At 36.3% G+C, this 22,460-nt stretch overlaps 1 protein-coding gene, 1 non-coding gene and 1 pseudogene across 9 annotated transcripts in view; 1 reads left to right on the top strand and 2 right to left on the bottom strand.

Annotated features, from left to right (window-relative positions):
* Positions 1–22,460, top strand: part of RPS6KC1 (ribosomal protein S6 kinase C1) — a 210,675-nt gene that overhangs the window by 42,786 nt on the left and 145,429 nt on the right. For 4 of the 8 annotated variants that reach the window (XM_069544174.1, XM_069544173.1, XM_069544172.1 and 1 more), the window contains 2 exons: positions 9,950–10,065; positions 21,101–21,194. In XM_069544174.1, the coding sequence (XP_069400275.1) occupies positions 9,950–10,065; positions 21,101–21,194 (210 nt within the window). The remainder of the gene's footprint in view (positions 1–9,949; positions 10,066–21,100; positions 21,195–22,460) is intronic. The other 4 variants (XM_069544176.1, XM_069544177.1, XM_069544178.1 and 1 more) reach the window with 1 other exon arrangement.
* Positions 5,749–5,820, bottom strand: TRNAW-CCA (transfer RNA tryptophan (anticodon CCA)). Its single transcript has one exon. It is a non-coding gene; the product is annotated as a tRNA-Trp (tRNA).
* Positions 15,726–16,036, bottom strand: LOC138929729 (CDGSH iron-sulfur domain-containing protein 1 pseudogene; annotated as a pseudogene).

The following is a 22,460-nucleotide window of genomic DNA, read 5'->3' as shown; positions in this document are numbered from 1 at the left end:
TGCTTGCTTTTGGTCTTTGAGTCTAGACATCCCATTGGTTCTCCACATTTCTCTTGCTTTCTGTTCATAGTTACTGTCCAAACTCTATGGTTCCTTCCTTTTTTTCATGACGCCTGTCCTGTTTAAGGTTGTCAAGTTGTAGCTGGCTACATGCCGTGAACGTAAGACTCTATTACTAGAGTCTTCTATGGTTAATTTCACCTTAACCCTTAATTATCTGGGGGTTTTATGAGCACATTTAATTCAAGAAACATTTTAGAGATGGGCACTGTTGTATACAGTGACTGGAGCCTCTGCTTTCTCAGAAATGTAGTCTCATAGTTGAAGCAAGCGTCGTGATCCAGAAGTGCTTTAGGATATGGCTTTCATCTGGTCAGGTTTTTAAGTCTTCTGATTCTCTACTTTTATTATGAAGGTGCAAATAATGTAAAAAATTGACTATTCTGAGGAGTTTTAAGAATCATACTTATAACGCCACAACAGCAGGTTTTGTTTTTGTATTCTGAAAGTAAAGAAACTTCTCTTGTATTATACCTGTCTTTTCCTCTGCCTTTCCTGAGCTGTGTTATTTAGAGACTGCTTTGTTCTTATATACAGATGTATCTTCAGCTTGTAGCACCATGCCTAACCATATATATACTTGAAAAATACAGAAATAATGAGTTAAGGTTTAAGAGCTGGACTAGTTACAGACAATGTTACATTAAAAATCAGTCTCATGGCAGAAATTTAAAAGTTTGATTATAACTAGTATGGGGAAATAGATATAGGAAGAGTAGAAATTTGCATAGTTTGGGGAGGACAATTTGGAGTATACCTCTTCCTGTTTTTTAGTAAATTTTACTACACATCTATTCTCTTGTCTACAGGGAGATAATTATTGATTATTAGATATTTGGCTTCAGAATTCTCCTTTACACTCTTAAAAATTATTGAAGCTTGAAAAACTTGTTTATGTGGTTGTAGCTATTAAATATATTTATCACACTAGAAGTTTAAAAATACTTTTGTACTTAGTTAAAAATGTAATGTGAGTATTTTTATGAAAAATTAGTGTAGTATTAGTTTACTTAAATGAATCTTCAATGCCTGGATTAAAAGAAAAATACCTAATTCTCATATCTGCTTCTGGATCCAGTCTGTGGTGAAATGTGATGAAGTATACGGAGAAGGCAATGGCACCCTGCTCCAGTACTCTTGCCTGGAAAATCCCATGGATGGAGGAGTCTGGTAGGCTGCAGTCCATGGGGTCGCTAAGAGTTGGACATGACTGAGGGACTTCACTTTCACTTTTCACTTTCATGCATTGGAGAAGGAAATGGCAACCCACTCCAGTGTTCTTGCCTGGAGAATCCCAGGGACGGGGGAGCCTGGTGGGGTGCCATCTGTGGGGTCGCACAGAGTCGGACACGACTGAATCAACTTAGCAGCAGCAGCATATGAAGAAAATTTAGGGTCACACATATGATGTTGAGAAAGGGAGGAGTATTTTAACAGCTTTTCAGATGGTTGAGGATACACTTTGATACACTGAAGCTTGATAGTGGTAAATTTGTTCTTTTTTGTTACTGAAGTATAGCTGATTTACAGTATTATATTAGTTTTAGGTGTACAACATGGTGATTTGATATTTTTCTAGATTATACTGTATTTGAAGTTACTATAAAATGTTGGCTATATTTTTTGTGCTGTGCCTTGCATCCTGGTATCATATTTATTTCATGCCTAGTAGTTGGTACCTCTTAATCCTCTACCACTAATTGCCCCTCCCCTCACCCTTTTCTCTGTTGGTAACCACTAGTTTGTTCTTTGTATCTGTGAATCTGTTTCTGTTTTGTTATACTCATTTGTTTATTTTTTAGATTCTACAAATAAGTGAAAATATACAATGTTTGTCTTCCTCTGTCTGACTAATTTCAGTAAGCATACTCCCTTCTAGGAGGTCCATCTATGTTGTTCCATATGGTAAAATTTTATTCTTTTCTATGGCTGGGTAGACAGCAGTAATTTCTTAAAGGCTTAGTTACATTATGGAATCTGACACTGAATCAATGAACCTTTGGTCCTTTGTTGTATTAAAATCCATTTGTCTGTCTTAGATTTGAATGTATCTTTTACTTATGTGTAAGCTTATGACATGCATTGATCATTTGACAAGTATTGGTTCCCTGAGTTATGCAGATTTTGCAAATGTTGGCCATTTTCATTAGATAGACTCCGACAATGTTAACTATCACCACAGATCTCTAAAGGAAATTTTTTAAAGTATTAGGAAGCTGTTAAGCTTATAGTGAATTGACAGCTTGAATTTCATCACTGAAAATGATGCCATTGGTTGTTTTCTTTGAAGTGTTAGGCTCACTTTGTTTATTTTTGAGAAAATATCTGTGAGATATCCAAGTCATAGTAGTTTATATATTTTTTACCCACAGACTTTCAAAAAGAAATGGCCTCAAGTATTGAGGTTTAATAAAGTTAATTTTTATGCTTCATCACGGACATTGCTATGCAAAACTGGCATTAAAAAATTTAATATGAGTGGCAATAAGGAATATGACGATTACTAATAAGTATAGTTTGGTGCCATTGTCTTGGTTCATGGCAAGAGGTCAGCGGCTTACTGCCACCGCTTTTAGATTGCCAGTGCGGATGTCCATGTGGTGAAGATTGCAGCTGCTGTCCTGGTATCATTATGGAAATGTTTTTGACCTTATTGATTCTTTGAACGCCCTTGGGGGACCCCCAGCAGTTTGTGGACTACACTTTGAGAACACATAACATATGTCTGGACACATATATGTGTATACAGATGAGTGTCCTTGCAGCACTTTTCCCCCTTTATTTATTGGAATATAGTTGCTTTAGTTTGGTTAGTTTCCACTGTACAACAATGTGGGTCAGCCTTTTGTATCCATATGCCCCCTTCCTGGGTCTCCCTCCCCCTCCCGCAGCCCACCCCTTGGGTCATCACCGGAGCTCCCCGCTGGCTGGCTGTTTACCCGTGGTAGGTCATGTATGTCAGCGCTGCTCTCTGTTTCTCCCTCCCTCTCCTTCAACAGAAGAAAACTGAAGCTGAGTTTTCTCACTATATGATTGTATGGATGTGCCATACAAACTTAGACAATTACAGGATTCTGCAGCTATTTGTGGTACACTGATATGAAAACATGTCCAAGATTTATTTTTAAGATAAAGAAACAAATGTTGCATAGCAGTATGTTTAGTCAGATCCCATCTGTATTTAAATAGACATTCATGTTTGTGTGAAGACGTACCTAATGTGTGCAGGCTGTGGTGACGTGGGTGGAGAGACATTTTTACTTTCTACCTTACACCTTCTGTATTGTGGAATTCAACTGTGCCCAAGTAGCTTGTGATCTTGTGCAAATTAAATGATCAGCTGTCACTGGGTGCAAGGGAATGGCTTCTGGATTGGTTGAGATTCTTAGCTATTATTGTCTGTTGCTAGTTGGTTATTTCCAACTTTTCTACACATCCTTATATATTAAAGAGTGAAAGTTTCTTATTAATCTTAGCAAGTAAGCAATTTATCTCTTTCAGTAACTGGTGCAGTCCATTTGTAATACTTATAGCTGCAGTGAACCCTGCAGGCAGCAGCTGTGGCTGTGTGCAGGGAAGTTTTAGTTAATCATCTATCTTTTTAGCTAGTCTCACATTTTTAGTACATGAGCCTCAGCTGCAAAAGAGTCCTGTTTGTGATTTACAGAACCATCAGATCCGTAGTTACTATTCGAGTGTTTCAGGGAAAAGAACATGCCTTTTGGAATCAGATTTAGGCCCAAATCTCCTCTCCACTGTTTGCTAGTGATGTGATCTTGTACAAACTAACATCTGAGCCTGTGTTGTTATTGAGGAGTTAGGGATTATAGCTTCTTGTCCTGAGGGTCATATCGGTAGCGTGTGTAGCTCAGTGCTTGGTGCACACCAGCTCCGTTAGCTCTCATCTGTCGCTTGGTCTGCCCTTCCCCTAACGCACCGCACTCTCCGTGTCTCCTCCGTCAGTGTTGCCCGGCTCCGCTGAGAAGCTTCTGGTTAGCCTTCCAGGGCTCTAGTTGTCTCTTCTAGGAAGTTCTCTGTTTTCTTTGGGGATAGTTGAGATGGTTGTTTTCACCTCCTGGCTCTATGTCTCACCAGTCTGGCCCTTAATTCATTTTATTTTTCTCCAATTTTTTTAACTTGCAAAATTTACAGAAAAGCCTAAAGAAAAATATAGTGAACAGTTGTGTACCTTTGGCTCAAGTTCACTAAAGAACATTTTGCCACATTTTCCTGTGTCTGTGTGTATCATTTTTTTCCTGAACCAGTTGAGAATACATTGCAGATTTTGTGACATGTCATCCCTACTTCCATATTTCCCCTGTTACTCAAGAAATTTAATGCTGATGTTATACTGTTGTCAAATATGTAGTTAATATTCAGTTTTCTCTAATTATTCTAAAAATTTTTTTTTAAATCCAGGATTATATCTGTAGGTTCGTTTCTTTAGTCTATTCCTTATGCATTTTTTTGTCTTTTCATGACTTTAACGTTAAAAAAAATTATTATTTTGCTTTTGTTTTAAAAAATAACTATTTATTGACTGTGCTGGGTCTTTGTTCTGACATTTTAAAGGAGTATTAGTTTGTAGGTTTCGCAATCTTGATCTTTTTTGAGATCATGAAAACCTGTTTTTTGTTTGTTTTGTTACATCTCTCCTCACACTGTGATTTCCTGTGAGGATGGGAAGAGCAGCTCCTGGCAGATGGAGGAAGGAACTGGCCGACACTCCCTATCTGTTCGACCTCGGTGTTTCTTACCAGGGTTGGCCTGGCATTCACAGCTAGGCTGTGGTGTTCTCCTGTTGCATATAAGCAGTTTCACAGAATAGGAGCATTAGACAAGGGCGCCCTGTGTCTTTGGAGCAAGAGTAAAACAAGACCACTCTGTCATCATGTCTGAACACAGACAAAAAGATGGACATTGTCAAGTCACAAAAATGATCAAGCTGCGCTTCATCCCGGCTACCATGGTGACTGCAGAGTTTCTTTTATAAATCACAGCCTTAGCCTCTCTTCATTTTTCTTGCTTCATAGTAAAATTTATTAAAACCATAGAATCGAAGAAGTAGATAGAATTAACAGAATCTTAGAATGGCTCCCACTCCTGAAAGAGCAAACAAAGCCCCACTTCTTTGAATCTTTCCCCTAGCAGCCAAGAGAAACACTAATTCTGTAAGTCCTTTCTAACACCCTCTGAGTGAAACGCCCCAGGATTCCCCGGAGTATACATTCTCCTTAGTCGGAAGGAGTCTTAAATCTAACTTCTTTAACTAGAGGTACGTTCTTGGTGCTGTTGACTAGAGGGAATTCACACCTAAGAACTCGGCCTCTGTCTTCTTTTTGCCTTGTGAATGAGTTTTTAATACAGTTAGGAATTAGCACCAAGCTTCTCTGGCTAGTTTCTTACTGGTCAAGGATAACCTTTAGTTTTGTTTAACTGGTTTTTGGTTACTGACAGTTGCATTTTAAAAAAGCTGTAAATCCTGCTTTCATGAGTTGTTCTTCATAATTAAAAAAAAATAGAGATGATTTCAAAGATAGCTTAGAAATCAAAGAAAGTGAAAGTGAAAGTGAAGTCGTGTCTGACTCTTTGCAACCCCGTGGACTGGAGCGTACCAGGCTCCTCTGTCCATGGGCTTCCCTAGGCAAGAGTGCTGGAGTGGGTTGCCATTTCCTTCTCCAGGGGATCTTCCCAACCCAGGGATTGAACCCAGGTCTCCTGCATTGGAGGCAGACGCTTTAACCTCTGAGCCACCAGGGAAGCCCATAAATCAAAGAGAGAGACTGTATTTTCAGTGCTTTACCAGCTTTGTGAGAAGGTTTTGGTTTAATTTTCTTTCTGCCGCTTTTAATAGCAAACCATTGTGGAGTAATTTGGAGGTGGTAGAGGTGACTTAGAGATAATATCTACACACTCACACACAAATAATATAGTACATAATGTGTAATACTGCATAATAAACCTCAGGAAAAATTTGTTTTACATTTTCTATCATAAATTACCTACACTTTTTCTACTTTTCACAAGAAAATAAAATTTCCATTCCTGTAAATGGAAATTTAAAGGCTGTAAGAGAAGCACCTGTTTATAATTTCTCATTGTTGTTGACTTTCAAGGGAGGTTATGATGATATTAAAAGATTAACAGTTTGAGAGTAGCCCCTAGGGCGTTGTCTCCCATTAGAATTACTGTTGAATCTTGCTACTTTTAAATTTAATTGTCAAATTAGGTGGCTTTGTTACATGTATTAGAGCCAGTAGTCAATGCATTAAAATTTATCTGCTTCTCTTTGTCTGTGCTACCAATACTGTTTTTTATTTTTGTTATTCTGAAATATCTTGGGAACAAAGAAGTGAACATGTTTGTTCTTTTATCATATTTGTTCTGATGAGAGGATTTAGTGTAATTGAACCTTTTAATGCATTAGCCTTTAATTTTGGTTGTACTCTGAAAAATGTTCTAATTCATCTCTGCTTGTCCAAGTTTAGTGGAATAGAAATGCATAGATCAATAGAAATAGAGCAAAAATGCACTTTTGACATGTTTATTCTACTTAGAAGTTGATATACTCACAACTTAAGCATGTAAATCTACTTTAATGGGGAGGTGAGGTGAGTCATTGATCACACTAGGATTAAAGCAGCCAAATTTTTATGTATTTGTTTCAACTAGTAAACTAGCATTTTTTAGGATGTCATCAAATATGGGGAAGTTTTTCATTTATATTTCTCAACAAATTATTAGTTCATTTAAAGATAATATCGGGTGGTCTTGTGGGTTGAAACATAATATAATGTGTGCATTTTCTGGATTTCTGTTCTAAGATTATAGATGCTCACACAATTACTACTATTGAATTTATAGGTACTGCAGTTTGCTTTTTTGTTTAAAGGATAAATATGCTGGACAATAATCCTAAGCACTGATGAATACTCAAATTCTTATTTAGGCAAAAGAAGGGATAATGGACATTTTTAGCTGTCATTTTAACCTGTTTGGCCAATGTGTTTTTCCCCCCAGGATTGAATATCTTAGGTTGTTTTCAGGACAGAGAATTTGTGCTACATGTTACAGTTCTCAGAAGTTTGTTTCCAGGTAATATTATTGATAGGTAAGCTAGCAGTGTCACATTAGACGTGTTTTTGTCATTGGAAGAATTTAATGTAGTTGTTGAGTGTGAACTGGAAACTAGTAGATTTAGCATAATGGATAATATTAGTTTTGGCTTCTCATGGCATATGCTCTGGATGTAGCTGTAGGCAAGGTGGCTCCAGAGTGATCAGGAATCCAAGCTCCTTCCTGCCTTGTTCTGTCTTGTTTTTAACCTCCCACATCCTAGTCCTTCCTGGAAGCGGAAGAGGAGACAGAAAAAAGAGGAGGAGGGGGAGAGTGTGTATAGGAGGGTGTGTAGCAGTTATCTCTTAAAGAGATTTCTGGTAAGCTGCAGAATAGATTTCATTTATATATTTTTGGCCAGAATTTAGTCCACATGTAACCTCAAGGTAAGCTGGAAATTATTGTCTATTCCCCACCCCCCAGGCTTCTCAGATAGCTCAGTGGTCAAGAACGGGTCTACCAATGCTGGAGACGTGGGTTTAATGTAGGAGACATGGGTTTAATCCCTGTGTCGGGAGGATCCCCTGAGAAGGAAATGGCAACCCACTCTAATGTTCTTGTCTGGAAGATTCTATGGACAGAGTTTCTAAGTTTTTATTATTTACTCATATAGTCAACAAAAATATATTAGCCCATTCTATATACTGGACAGTATAATGATACTTGAAGATTTAAAGAAACCATGATTGGTTTATTAAGAGCTTTTTATGTGCTTGATGAGGAGGGCATGGCAACCCACTTCAGTGTTCTTGCCTTGAGAAACCCATGGACTGAGGAACCTGGTGGGCTATGGTCCATGGGGTTACAGAGTTGGACACGACTGAAGTGACTGTGGATGCATGCATGTGCTTGGTATGGAATTATTCATTTTGAGTACCTTGTTCATTTTCTCCATTTTGTAAATTAGGATGTCATCAACCTAAATTTTATAATTACCAAGTGAGAGAGCAAGTAGTTTGAACCCAGGTCTATCTCTCAAACCATTTCTTTCAGTTGTCATTGAATTAGGGTTAACGTTTCATTAGACTCGAGACACATTAAGCTGAGGCATTTAATTGTTCAGTTTCAAATTCTTGCCTTGGGTAGTATAACTAGGAGTCTTTCTCTCTTTTTTTTAAGGTTGACTAGCGTTTTTGTGATCATACTACCTTGCTTATTTACACTTCATAGACTTGTAAAAACCTGTTCATTTTCTATATAACTATTTCTATTGTTATATATATATATATACCCATTTCTATTGTTACATATGTATAACCATTTCTACTGTTATATATATACACACTCATTTCTGTTGTTATATATGTAGAGCCATTTCTGTTCTATTTCTGTTTAAAAACCTGTTCACTTTCTGTTGTTAACCATGTTAAGGTGATGTCATGATTAAAATCAACAAGCTTGAACCTCAGTTATTTTCCACAAAGTCTAGTTATTATCTTAAGTTTGTCAGCTGGGAGATAGTGTAATCTTACATGTAAGTGCTGGTTTTAAAGTATGTTGGATTAGATGTGTGTGATGTTTCCTAGCTTAGAACATCTTTTTTTTTTTTTTTGTAATTCTGTGGTCTCACAATAGAGCATTTTGAAACAAATTTCCCTATAAACAATAGGGAGAGTAGAGATTTGGCACAAATTTAGTTAGCATACCAAGATTTAATCATTAATTGTGTTTCTGAGTGAGTGGAAAACAGATGTGATATTTTAAAAAGTTGCTAAAAAACAGATTTCCTTACTTTATCGTTATATTAAGTACTTAGTAAGCTCCTGGAAGAAGTGTGGCAGGGTAAAAGTGACCTCTTTTCTCTTTGTACTCTTGGGTGTACAGTATTTAATGCTTTGACTAAAGCAACTGAGGGCTCTGTTTTAATCTGTCTATTTCTTTCCTCCCTTTCACTCATTTGCGGCTCTGTGATAACTGCTAAGAAGTTGATTTATTTCCAGTAAGTTTTGGTGCCTATAACTAAGAATCTCTTTATGCTTCTGTTTTCATTAACATTTTGCAAAGCCAGTCAAGTATGGGATGTGTTACTTTTTGATTTTATAGTTTTTTAACCTAAATTGCAGTCAGTATGATACTTGGCGTGTGACAAATACCAACCAGTGGTCTTACCTGAGAGTAGCGCAAAGTACTCAGATTTGAAAATGTCCTATCAGCACTCAAACTGTATATATCATTAAAAAAATTTCTATGAAATTACCTTTCGATCACCTTGTAAACCAGAGCTCACTGCACCGTGCAGGTTCTCTGTTTTCTCACGAGCGTGCTTTGTGTACACTGACAGCATCGCACGTGGAAATTGGCTTGAAATCTTTTCGCTTCAAGCTGAGGTGTTTGACCCCACTGCCATGCAGATGTTCTCATAATTTCCTCTCTTCGACTCCTTTTATAAATCAAAAAGGAGTGGGAAAGGGAAAATGATATGAGTAATTGCAGTATTAAATTACTGTAGAAAACTATTTGAGTTCTTTATAATTCTCTTTTCAACTTTAGTTTCAAATTGCCAGCTTCTTAAATGGCAAGGTTTTTGTATTGACAGCCTTTAGATTATGACAGCACTATTTATTGGCTAGTTGCCACCTCTGCATCCTCTTCTATGAGAAACGTTCCTTTCTTCCCTGGTGGGAGCACGAGTGATTCCAGTTACGGAGACTAGATTTGACTTCAGAAGACTGCGTACTGATCTCAGCAAAGTGCTTTCTCATTGGGAAGCTCAGCTGTTGCAAACCAGCTTTGGTCTTTCTTTCCTTCAGTGTTGACTCTTGTTTAATTCTAGGGCGATTTGCTGAAACCGTTATTGAAGAGAGGAGACAGTGTGCTGAAGACCTGCTACAGTTCTCTGCCAACATTCCTGCCCTCTATCACAGCAAACAGCTTGAAGAGTTTTTCAAGGTTTGCTGTTCTTTCTGGAATATCTTGTATCTTATTAAATGTTTTTATTTTCTAATGTGTAGTAAAGCAAGATTTAAGTTTTTTTTAAAATTTTCTTCCCCAAACAAAATGTCATTTACTTTTAAATTTCATTATTTAGTAAAATAACTAGAAGTTAATAGTAAATAACAGTGTCTGGCATGTCTTCTGTTTCTCTTGTGAAAATGTGTACAGTTTGTGATTCACCGATTTAAGAAAATTGTTGCAGAGGGCTTAGAGATTATCTAATTCATCATAATTTAAATACTTTAAAACGTTTAAATATGAAACTCCAGTAGTTATCTTCACTTTTTGAAGTTTCTTTCAGTAATAGACTTCTTTTGGGGACAGAAACCACTGTAAGTCCATATTAAATTTGTTCTAATTAGACTAATTTGTGTAAAGATAGAACAAAAATAGTTCATGTACAACTTAAAAGAGGTAGTCTAGTACAAACTGTATCACCAGAGATCTTTGGATATTAGTGTTTTAAGTTTCTTGTCATGAGATGCCTTCATTCTGAGTTCATTATCATTTTTACTAATAATATTCTAGTTTATTATGTATTGAATTTTTGCTAGTTGTTGGTTAACATCAGTGTCTTTATTCAGTGTTAATGTCTTAATTTTTCTATTACATTTAGCTTTCTAGACTAAAGCTAGATGATTGTGCCGTAATTATTTTTTCCCTTCTTTAACTAAAAATCTACTCAGTTGTATAAATGTAATTTCTTAGAACATGTAGCCAGCAAGGTATATGAGGATCTTACAAAAGAATATTATCTATAGAAGGAATTTATTTTTTATGGTCTATTTTAGTTTGCTGAAGGAAGTTGATCTTTTGAAAGACATTACAAACTTGTGATTTAGAAATAATAGTAGAAAAGTTTGTGGTAATAAGATTCTTGCTGATTGACTTTGTTGCTTAATTTTTCATTACTCTGCAAACTGGGTTGAGATGATGAATTGGCTTCTGCTTATGACCTAATGCAGATATTTAGGATAAAAGACCAAATCAAATTGATACAGTATTAGCTATTTGCTAAATATAGCTGTTTCTGTATAATCTATTCTTATAGAAAAAGACAGCATTATTAAGCAAGAAGAATATTGCTTTATAGAAATTATGAAAGGCAATCTTGCAAATTAACACATACCAAGGGCTAAGAAAAGAATATAGAGATCAGATCGTAGATTTTGAATAACTTAAATAAAAGCTGTTCATTCTGTTTCTTTTGGATCTGGGAACTCCTCATTGTAACTGTTGCTGAAAGACACTTATTTTTGGGTTGTGTGAAATGAGAAACAAAAGAAGAGGAAGGAAAAATTGGGCAGTTTAAGAAAAGTCAAGCTGGTCTTGGAAAATATCTTGGAAATATCCTAAGCAGTGTGTTTGGTGAGAGAGGTATACTGATTTAATATCATAACAGTGATGCTTAGTTTCTTAATGTAGAGATGAGTAAATATGGTCTTAGAAGGTTATTTAACTCCCAAGTAAGCAACAAAGCAAAACTCACCATGTTATCTTATCTGTCTCATACAACAAAGTTTTTTTTTTCACATATGTACATATTTTAAAATTATAGTTGATTTACAAGATTATGTAAGTTTCAGGTGTACAGTATAGTGATTCACAGTTTTAAAGGCTGTACCCTGTTAATAGTTACTGTACAATATTGGCTATATTCCCTGTGCTATGCAGTACCTCTTAAGGGGTACCTTTTAATCCCCTACTCCTATTTTGCTCTTCACCTTTTCCCTCTTCCCAATTGTAACCACTAGTTTCTCTGCGAGTCTGTTTCCTTTTTTTGTTTTATTCATTAGTTTCTTTTTTAGATTCCACATATAAGTGATATCAAACAGTATTTGTCTTTCTCTGACTGACGTTTTTCACCAAACATGACACCCTCTGAGCCCATGCATTGTTGCAGATGGCAAAATTTCATTACTGGGGAATGTAAAATGGTAAAAATCACTTTGGAAAACAGTTTGGCAATTTCTTAAAAACATAAACTTCTGTTGATCTATGTGCCTGTTCTTTTACTAATACCATACTGTCTTGATTACTGTAGCTTTATAATAAGTTTTGAAATGAAGAAGTATAAGTTATCCCACTTTATTTGTATTTTTTCTGAGTTATTACAGCAGTTTTGATTCTTTTGAATTTTCATAAAATGTTTTAGCATCCATGTGATGCACAAAAGTTTGTCCATGTGAGCACAAAATTCTGATGAAATTTTGATTGGAATTGTATTAAGTATACAGTTCAATTTGGGGAGAATTGTTATCTTACTATTATAATCTGTGAACATGAAATAACTCACCATTTATTTAGGTATTCTTTAATTTATCTCAGCACTGTTTATGATTTTCCTGTATAAGGTACTTCTTTTGCCAAATTTAATACAAAATATTTTATTCTTTTGATGCTATTATGAATGGAATTGTTCTTTCATTTAGCATTGTGCTTTAAGGGTTTATCCATGTTATAGCCAGTCTCCATTAATTCTTTATTTTTAAATACTAATTATAAATTTCCTTTGTGTGGATCCATAGATATACCACATTTTGTTTCTCTCTTCATCAAGTTGATGCACATGTGGGTTGTTGTCTCCTTTGACTACTATGAATGATGCTGTTATGAATATTGGCATATAAGTTTTTGTGTGGACATTTTTTGTTTCTCTTAGGTATATACTTAGGAGTGGAATTGATATGGGAAGATTTTAAATTCTAATTCAGTTTATTTTCTTGCATAGGTCTATTCTGATTTTCTCTTTTTGCTTGATACTTGATACAGCTTGGTAACTTGTGTTTTACTAGGAGTTTTCATCTGAATCCTAAAATTTGTTCATACTGTTCACTTAGACAATGTTTCTAACTCCTATAGGAATGGTAGTGATGTCCTCTCTTTTCATTCATAATTTTGGTGATTTGTGTCTATTTTTTCTTGACCCATCTAGCTAACAGTATTTTTGTTGATCGTTTCAAAGGATGAACTTGGTTTCATTGATTTTTTTTTTCCTCTGTATTTTTCTATTTCGTTTCACTGATCTGTGTTCTAAACTATATTTCCTTCCTTTTGCATGCTTTGGATTTAGTTTGATCTTTGTCTGATTCTTTAATTTCTTAAATTGGAAGCGTTAGTTATTGATTTGAGATGGTTTTTCTTGTCTGACATAGGCATTTACAGCTATAAATTTCCCTCTTAGCACTGTTTGAGCCTCATCTCATAAGTTTTTGCTTTATTTTCACTTTTATTCAGTTTAAAGTATTTTCTGATTCCTTTTATGATTTTTTTCTGTTGATCCATTGGTTATTTGGAGGTATGTTCTTTAATTTCCAAATGTTTGTGGGTTTCTTAAAGTTTCTTCTGTTATTGATGTCTAATTTTGTTTTCTTGCGGTTGTGATCAGAAAATATGCATTGTATGATTTCAGTCCTTTTAAATTTATTGAGACATGATTTATTCCCTAGCATGTGCTCTACCCTGGAGAATGTTACATGTTGACATATTCTGTTGTCAGAATATTATATTTATTAATACAGGTGGAGTAAATATTAATTCAAGTTAGTTGATAGTATTGTCTGCATTATCCTTGCTGATTTTCTGTCTAGTTGTTCTAGCAATTATTGAGATTGAGGTATTGAAGTCTCTTATTATTGTTGAATTTTCTATTTTTCTTTTATGTTGAGTTTTACTTTAATTTGGGCCTTTTTTGGCATTTGCATGTATGTTTAGAATTGTTCTATCTTCCTGATGAAATGATTTACTTAATCTTATGAAATGTCCCTCTTTCTAGTAATGTTTATTGTCTGAAAGTCTGTTTTGTGTGATTTTAATATAGGCAGTCTAGGTTTCTTACAGTCTGCATGTACTTTTCTTTAAAATTTTGCTTTCTGTTTGTATAATTGAATCTAAAGAGTACTCTTACATGCACTATATATAGTTTGATCCTATTTTTTTAATCTAGTCTGAGAACTGCTGTTGTTGATGTGGTATTTAGTCCTTTTGTATTCAATTAATGATAAGACTGAATTTTTGTCTGTCACTTGCTATTTGTTATATGTCATACATATTTTTTGTTTTTTATTTCTACTTTATGCCACCTTTTGTATTAAATAGGTATTGTTTATTGTACCACTTAAATTCTTTTTTTTTTTTTTCCTGTGTGTGCTTTTATTTAAAAAGAACTTATTTGTTTGGTTGCCCCAAGGCTTAGTTGTGGCATCCAGGCTCAGTAGTTATGGGCATGGGCTTAGTTGCTCTGCCTCCTGTGGGGTCTTAGCTCCCCCACCAGGTTTTGAACCCAGGTCCCCTGCGTTGCAGGGCAGGTGCTTAACCATTGGCCACCAGTGAAGTCCCTCGTGGATGTGCTTTTAAAAGTTATATTCTTACTGTTTGCTCTAGGTATTAATGTATGCATTTTAATTTATGACAATTTACTTGAGAAGAATACTAAATTCTAGTCAAGTAGAGCTTTCTGGTGCAAACTTGCTCTATCTACGTCTCCTTTTTTATTATCATCATCATAGATAGCATATTAAAAAGTGGAGACATTACTTTGCCGACAAAGGTCCATCTAGTCAAAGCTATGGTTTTTCCAGTAGTCATGTATGGATGTGAGAGTTGGACTGTAAAGAAAGCTGAGCACTGAAGAATTGATGCTTTTGAACTGTGGTGTTGGAGAAGACTCTTGAGAGTCCTTTGGACTGCAGGGAGCTCCAACCAGTCCTGCCTAAAGGAAATCAGTCCTGAATATTCATTGGAAGGACTGATGCTGAAGCCAATACTTTGGCCACCTGATGCAAAGAACTGACTCATTGGAAAAGACTCCAATGCTGGGAAAGATTGAAGGTGGGAGGAGAAGGGGACGGCAGTGGATGAGATGGTTGGATGGCATCACCAACTCAATGGACATGAGTTTGAGCAAGCTTCTGGAGTTGGTGATGGACAGGGAAGCCTGGCGTACTGCAGCCCTTGGGGTCGCAAAGAGTTGGACTGAGTGACTGAACTGAACTGATACCTCATATATAAACAGAACAAGACAGTGTTACAGTGTCTTTTTAAAAAGTTAAGGGAGGAAAAAATAAGACCACATATATATGTAGTCTTTCTGTTTTCCTTGTTTCTCTGTTTTTTTTTTTTTTTTTTGGCGTTCTTTATTTGTCTAGGTGGATTGGAATTACCATATGTTATTCTTTTCTTTCAGCTTGGAGGACTGTAGTTTTCTTGTGTGTGTGTAAGGCAGATTTGCTAGTAATAGAGTCTCTAGTCCTTATCTGGAAATGTTTTTATCACCCCATCTTTTCTTAAATTTTAAGAATAATTTAATATGTTAGCTTTGACATACAACTATATAATAATGTCAGTTTTAAATGTAAAGAAACAGATCCTTATAGAACCAAAGTAACCCCTGGGCCATGAGATTGGCTTTTCCTTTTTCCTTTTTGTTTGTTTCAACAATTGTGCATACAAGTGGTTCAGCATACAAGGCAGATGTGGTGAATACGAGAGCTGTAGTTTGCAATATACCACATCTAGAAATCAGAGGAGCTGAATTAGACAGAAGTGGTAGTCGTTCTAGTTAAAGAGTCAGGAAACACCCGGACAAGTTGGTCTACAGCATCAAAAGCATCCATTTAAGTGTCTTTTTTCTTAATGATCAGAGGCCCCATATTGTCTCTGGTTTCTTCATTGTGTTTTGTGTCAGATCCAACACAGAACGGGAACTATTTTGGACATTCAGCAGCGTCATCAGTACCCAGCTTTATCTGCCATGTCAAAAGCATGTACTACCTTGGGGTTGTCTTTCTGGATGAGAGGGTTTCCCCTAGATTTGTTGTGATGATCTTTAAAATCCTTTGTAAGCTAGATAACCAGTTGCAGCTGTCCCAGCAGCAATGGTCACTGCAGCAGTCCATTCAGCTTGTATGCTGGACGTCATACTCATGGCACTGTCCCTTGCATCCATCATTTTTAAAGAGTACTCTGGAAGACTGCAGTTCATGGGATTGCAAGAGTTGGACACAACATAGCACTATCTTTCTCTTTCTTTTTCTGCTGGACATAGAGAATTATCGATTGACATGTTTCTTTTTAAAAAAGTTATTTTATTTTATTTTTGACTGTGCTGGGTCTTCCTTGCTTTGCGCGGGCTTCCCTAGTTGCCGTGAGCAGGGGCCTCTCTTCATCGTGGCGTGTGGGCTTCGCATTGCGGTGGCTTTTCTTGTGGACCACAGGCCTAGGTGTGCACAAGCTTCAGGAGTTGCAGTATGTGGGCTCAGTAGTTGCGGCTCGAGGGCTCTAGAGGGCTGGCTCAGTAGTGTGGCACACAGGCTTAGTTGCCCCGTGGCATGTGCAGTCTTCTTGGATCAGGGATCGGACCCATGCACCCTGGGTTTATGAGAGTTTTATGTGAGATTTAAGTCATGTAACGTAAAATTCACCATCGGCAGGTGGGTTCTTACCTACTGTGCCACCAGGGAGGTCCCACAGTGTTTCTTTTAGCAGTTTGAACTTATCATTCCTCTGCCTTCTGTCCTTTATTGTGTTTTATGTGAAGTCAGTGGTTAATTATACTATGGCTCCACTGCCTACGTCTTTTTCTATTACTTCTTTCAGAATTTAGCCTTTGTCTTTCAATTGTGTGACTAGGTGTTGAGCTCTTTGTGTTTATTTTGGGTTTATCTTTTTACATTTGTAGACTGATTTTTTAAAATCAAATTTGGGAAGTTTTCTGCCCTCATCTCCTCAAATACTTTTTAGCCCTTTTTTCCCTCTCCTGTTTGGTACTACCATTATATATAAATTGGTATGTTTGATATTGTCCTGTAGCTCTCCCTGATTCTCTTTATTATAATGTTCATTTTTTCCCTATGATCTTCATATTGGATAGTTTATATTGATCTTCAAGCTCATTGACTATTTGTCTTTCTCAGATCTATTGTTGAACTTCTCTAGTAAATTTAAATTTTTGTTATTAAACTTTTCAATTCCAGGATTTTCATCTGGTACTTTTTTAAAAAATTGAGATCAAGTCACATAATGTAAAATTCACCATTTAAGGTGTACAGTTCAGTGTTTTTTTAGTATATTCACATGGTTAGGCAACCATTATTATTACCTAATTCCAGAACATTTTTATCACCCCATAAAGAATGCACATTAATGAAGTCTCCTCTGTGTACAGTTGGGAAGGTCCCCTGGAGGAGGAAATGACAACCCACTCCTGTATTTTTTCCTAGAGAATCCCATAGACAGAGGAGCCTGGCGGGCTACAGTCCATCGGGTCACAAAAAGTCAGACATGACTAATACTCTTACTTTTAAAGAAACCTTAGAGGCTTCCCACGTGACTCAGTGGTGAAGAATCTGCCTGCCTATGCAGGAGATGCAGGTTCCATCCCTGCGTCAGGAAGATCCCCTGGAGGAGGAAATGGCAGCCCACTCCAGTATTCTTGCCTGGAAAATCCCATGGACAGAGGAGCCTGGTGGGCTACAGCCCATGGGAAAGCAACGAGTGGGACATGACTGAGCGACTGAACACACAAAGAAACTTTATTCCCATTAGCGTTCACCCTTCCTACACCATTTGCCCTATCCTGTAGAAAACACTAATCTGCTTTCTGTCTTGGTGGATTTGCCTGTTCTGGACATGAATTGGAGCCATCCGATATATGGTCTTTTGCATCTGACTTGTTTCACATAGCTTAGTGCTTTCAAGGTTCATCTGTATTATATGTAGCATGTATCAGTACTTAAATCCATTTTATGGTTGAATAATATCTATTAAGTGGATATAAATATATCACATTTTGTGTATTCACTCTTCATCACACTTTTCTGTTTCTTTGAATTTCTTGTAATTTTGTTGTTGAAAACCGAAAAGTTTGGGTAATATAGCAAATCTGTGTTCTAATTTGTTTCCCCTGAGGGTTCTTGCTGTAGTTTTAGCACTGTGTTTAGTAACATGTCTGTACTAAATCTGTGGAGTCTGTTTGATGTACAGTGTGTGACTGCTACTGTTTCTGCTCAGCCTAATATCTTTATTGTATTTTTAAACCTGGCTTGGCGTTGGCTAGCCCTGTGTAAGCATAGCTTGGGTCAGCCAGTGATTGTTCTTTGCTTGTACACTGTGTTTCATTCTATTTCTCCCTTGATGGTGATGATTCTTTTTGTGTTTTAAAGGTTCTGGCATGGTTTAAGTTGCTCTGGCTTTTGTTTTCCTCTGGGATCTCTTGCATTTCCTCTGTGCATGTGCACCCCCTCATGGTTTGCCAGGGATTTGCAGATAGCTTGATCTCTCTCTGGTTTTTCCTTCATGGATAGGTGGAGAGTTTATTAAGAATAAGAACCCTTACAGCTCTGCCATTTTCTGGATCTTCCTGCTAAATGTCTGGTCCTTTGCCAACTGCAGCTTTGTGCTGCTACTGTTTCTATGTTCTTGCCATGTTTGGCACTGAGATTACTACTGTTGTTGATGACACTGGAGTGGACCTCTTTCTCTGCTTAAATCTGAATCATGCCAGCCGCATCTGCAAGTGAATCTGCTAGTTTTTAAGGTTTGTCTTCCCTTGTATGATTACCGTGGCAACCCAGATGGGATGGAAGATGGAAACAACCCCAGGCAAGAATGCCACAAACTCCCACAGTTCTTGCCTTTGGTTCTATAGTTTTTCATGAGTAGCCACTTATTCATTTGCTCTGTGTTTTTTTATCAGTTTCCAGAGCTCTGGAATGGTTGCTTTGACAGTTTCCTCTAGCTTTGTCATTGCCTTCTCCAGGGAGAGCATTTGCTAACTTCCCACCATATTTGAATATTCTGGCACATCTGAACTCCCCTCCCCACCGCCTCCAAATTGACTCTTCATTAATCAAAACCTTTGAGATGCTGTATAAGAGTTTCTTTTTACTACATATTCAGAAACACTAAAAGGTTAATATTTTTGAACTGAAGATTTAAAATAGAATTGTGGCATATTTTCCTACTACTTAAGTTCCTCTAGAATAGTTTTTATTGTTATTGTTTCATTAAAGATTTATTTTTTATTTTTTTTATTAAATTGTTTATTAAGTTAGGTAAGTAAAATTTCCATAGGATTATGAGCTAAAACATTTTTGTATTCTTTAGTATTTTGTTTTTATTTTTTTATAAGCAGACTTTATATCAGCTAGAAATAATAGCAAATAATAATTTACTGAGTACTTACATTGCTCTAAACACTTCATATGCATGAAATCTTTTAGTCCTGAGAAATCCCTGAGTTAGTTATATACATGTTATTTCTGTTTTATAGGTAGGTAACTTAAAGTCACATACCTGATAGTGGAAGAGGTAGTTAACAGCTGAAAGGCACTTTCTGTTACGTGAGATTGTAGGTCAAATCAACTTTGTCTATTAAAATGCTCAAAAATACTTTTAGATTTTCTTAGGATTTGGTTTGGATGTTGTTTAGAGTCGAATAGATACTCTTCTTTTTGGAGAAAAAGTCAATTGTAATCTGTTATTTGAATATTTGAGTACATACAATAAAGGGATAAAAATTCAAACATTTTCAGGGTTTCAGTTCACTTAAGACTCAAGGAAGTAAATTTGACACTTTGAGAGGGACCATTTCACATTTCTCTTCCTTTAACTGGCAGGGAGACTTGATGAGGTAAAGATGTTGTTGAGAGTTGGGGGAAGGATACTTGTTGAGTTCTGAGTGCTGAACCAGAGAGGAAATAGGGGGCTTCTGTTTCTCTTTGGCTTTGCTATCGTGGTAATAGTGTTGGGGGTATAGAACTGTTGGTGGAAGGTTAAAGAGCAGAAGAGCTGTCATTTTAATTGTTGGTTGGTTGGTTGCTAAGCTGTGTCCGACCGACTGTTTTGCGACCCCATGGACCATAGTCCTCCAGGCTCTTCTGTCTATGGTGTCTCCCAGGCAAGAATACTGGCGAGGGTTGCCATTTCCTTCTCCAGAGGATCTTCCCCATCCAGGGATCAAACCTGGGCCTACTGCATTGCAGGCGGATTCTTACCACTGAGCCACCAGGGAAGCCCGTTAATTTAGTTCTTTAAGGGTTATAAGCCTTTAGAGCATTCAGTCCATAAAGCCACAGCACAAAATCACACTACACCACTTGCCTGACAGAGCAGTCTCTAGTTGTACATAAAGTAAGAGAATCTTTTTGGCATGAATTTGAAAACTTAAATATTTAATTAAGATGGTGGTCACACGGATAAATCAGTTTATGTTTATTAAAAATGTTTCCTTAGGGACTTTCCCCAGTGGTCCAGTGGCTAAGACCCTGAGCAGGGCGCCTGGGTTCGATCCCTGGTCAGGGAACTAAATCCCACATGTTGCATCTAAGACCTGATACAGCCAAATAAATATTAAAAAAAAATTTCCTTAATAAATTTATTTCATGTTGTGTGCATTGTATTCAAATGATTCTCAAGTACACTTTTTGGATCACTTGAGGTACTGTGTGGCATGTGGTAGTTTTTAATTTGGTAAAATTAAATGACTCCCTAATGGAGTCCTTCATTTATCACTAATTCGAAAGACTAGTGACTCTAAAGAAACTGAATGACATCCCCCACTTTAGCAGGTGGGCTTTTTCTTTTTCTGCATTTTAAAAAGATGAGCACTTCTGATAGATTTCAAATAACATGCTTTTGTAAAAAGCCACACATTATTAGAAACATAAAATTCCTGTTGAATTAAAGAAGTTTTAGAACAGTATAGGTTTACAGAAAAATTACGGAGAAAGTATAGAGTTTTCCCATATATTCACCTTTCTCCCTCAGTTTCCCTTGTTGTTAGCATCTTGCCTTGGTGTGGTACATTTTTTACTTTTGATAAACCAATATGGCTATTCCTGTTGATTTTTTAAAAGCAGTTGTAATCTAGTTTAATAGATGAACATTTTTGTAATTCTTTTAAATAGTTGCAATAACTATCATTCATTCATTACTGATATTTTAAAATAGTCATACTGACCATGAAACACAGTTATTCTAATCTTTTTAGGGTGGGATAATCAATGATGGCTCTGAATTGATTGGTCCCGTTGAAGCTTATCCAGATTCCCTCACTGATAGCTTTCCTGAGTGCAGCACAGAAGGTAAGATATTTTTTTATATATATATATATATTTCATTTCAGTGGTTTTGATTGCTGCAGACTATAAATCATATCTACATTGCCCAAATCAGATGGATATAGGAGTTTGAGAGTATTGCACTAATTCTAAGGTACTTTTTTCTTCACATTTTAACATCATTGCTATTGAGTACATGGTATTGGGTTGAGGATACATTGACAGCTTTTTTCTTTCTTAGTGATACATAAAATAATGATTTGTCCTACAATTAATGGCTTCTTAGGTTTGTTGAAATGTGGTATAGTAAGTGCTCAGAATTAGTATTGTTGAGTGCCTTTCTGAAGTTTATTTAGCTGGATCTGACTTTCAGACAGTTAATTTCAAAAGGGACTTTGAAAGTTTAGTCATGTACTAGAAAGAATAAATCTAAGGCAGTTTCAGTATTTTTGATATTCTTTATAATAGCATGAGTCTAAACCAAAGCAATTTTTGTACTTTTCATCACTTTAATTCAAGAATGCGTCATCTCTTGTTTTATTCTTCTGTTAAGCCATTCTTGAATTTTTAATGAAGATTTTAAAAATTTCCTTAGTTTTCTTCCAGAAAGTATTTTAGATTTAAAAGAGAGATATATGTGGGGACAGGGCTGGGGAGAGTCTTTAAAAATAGGTAAATTAGATTTGCTTGAAGTCGCTTAGGTTTGGTTTATATAAAAGAAAAATCATACACCAGAGGCTATTTCTTGATCTGTTTCACGAGTAAGAATTTATGGTAGAGGAGAATGGTTTATGACTGACATGAGAGGTGGTCATGATCTCTCTGTAGTGATGGTCTTGTTGGAATGTGTACTGATATCATACCTTGACACACTAACATAGATCTGTTGCAGTCAATTCTCATCATGGTTTGGTAGGAGCAACAAGTTCCCATCCATTTTGTGGGTTGATGCACTTAAAATTTGTTTTTCTTTTGGTGAAGAAAATCCACACTGAGAAGTAATTAAAATTTCTTATTTTTCATGGTAGCTCCCATTGACTTAAAAGCACAGTCCATTAACCTACATCCAGTGTTCTGTGTAATGTATGGGGGATCTTAGGCTGGGGTCTCCTTTGGGTCCTCTGTATCTTCAACTCCATCCTGAATCAGCTAAGATCATAGAAAAACAATATTGATAGTCATTTTACTTTGCAGTCCATCAGGTGTTTTGGGGGAAAAATACATCTATTCTTCATGACTTGTTTTGATCTGAGATTCTTGCTAGGCTTTGGAAAAATCTAACCACTTCTT

Source organism: Ovis canadensis, chromosome 12, assembly GCF_042477335.2.
Source record: "Ovis canadensis isolate MfBH-ARS-UI-01 breed Bighorn chromosome 12, ARS-UI_OviCan_v2, whole genome shotgun sequence".
Classification (NCBI taxonomy): Eukaryota; Metazoa; Chordata; class Mammalia; order Artiodactyla; family Bovidae; genus Ovis; species Ovis canadensis.
The sequence above is the reverse complement of the archived record's forward strand: the minus strand, read 5'-3'. Positions and strand labels throughout refer to the sequence as shown.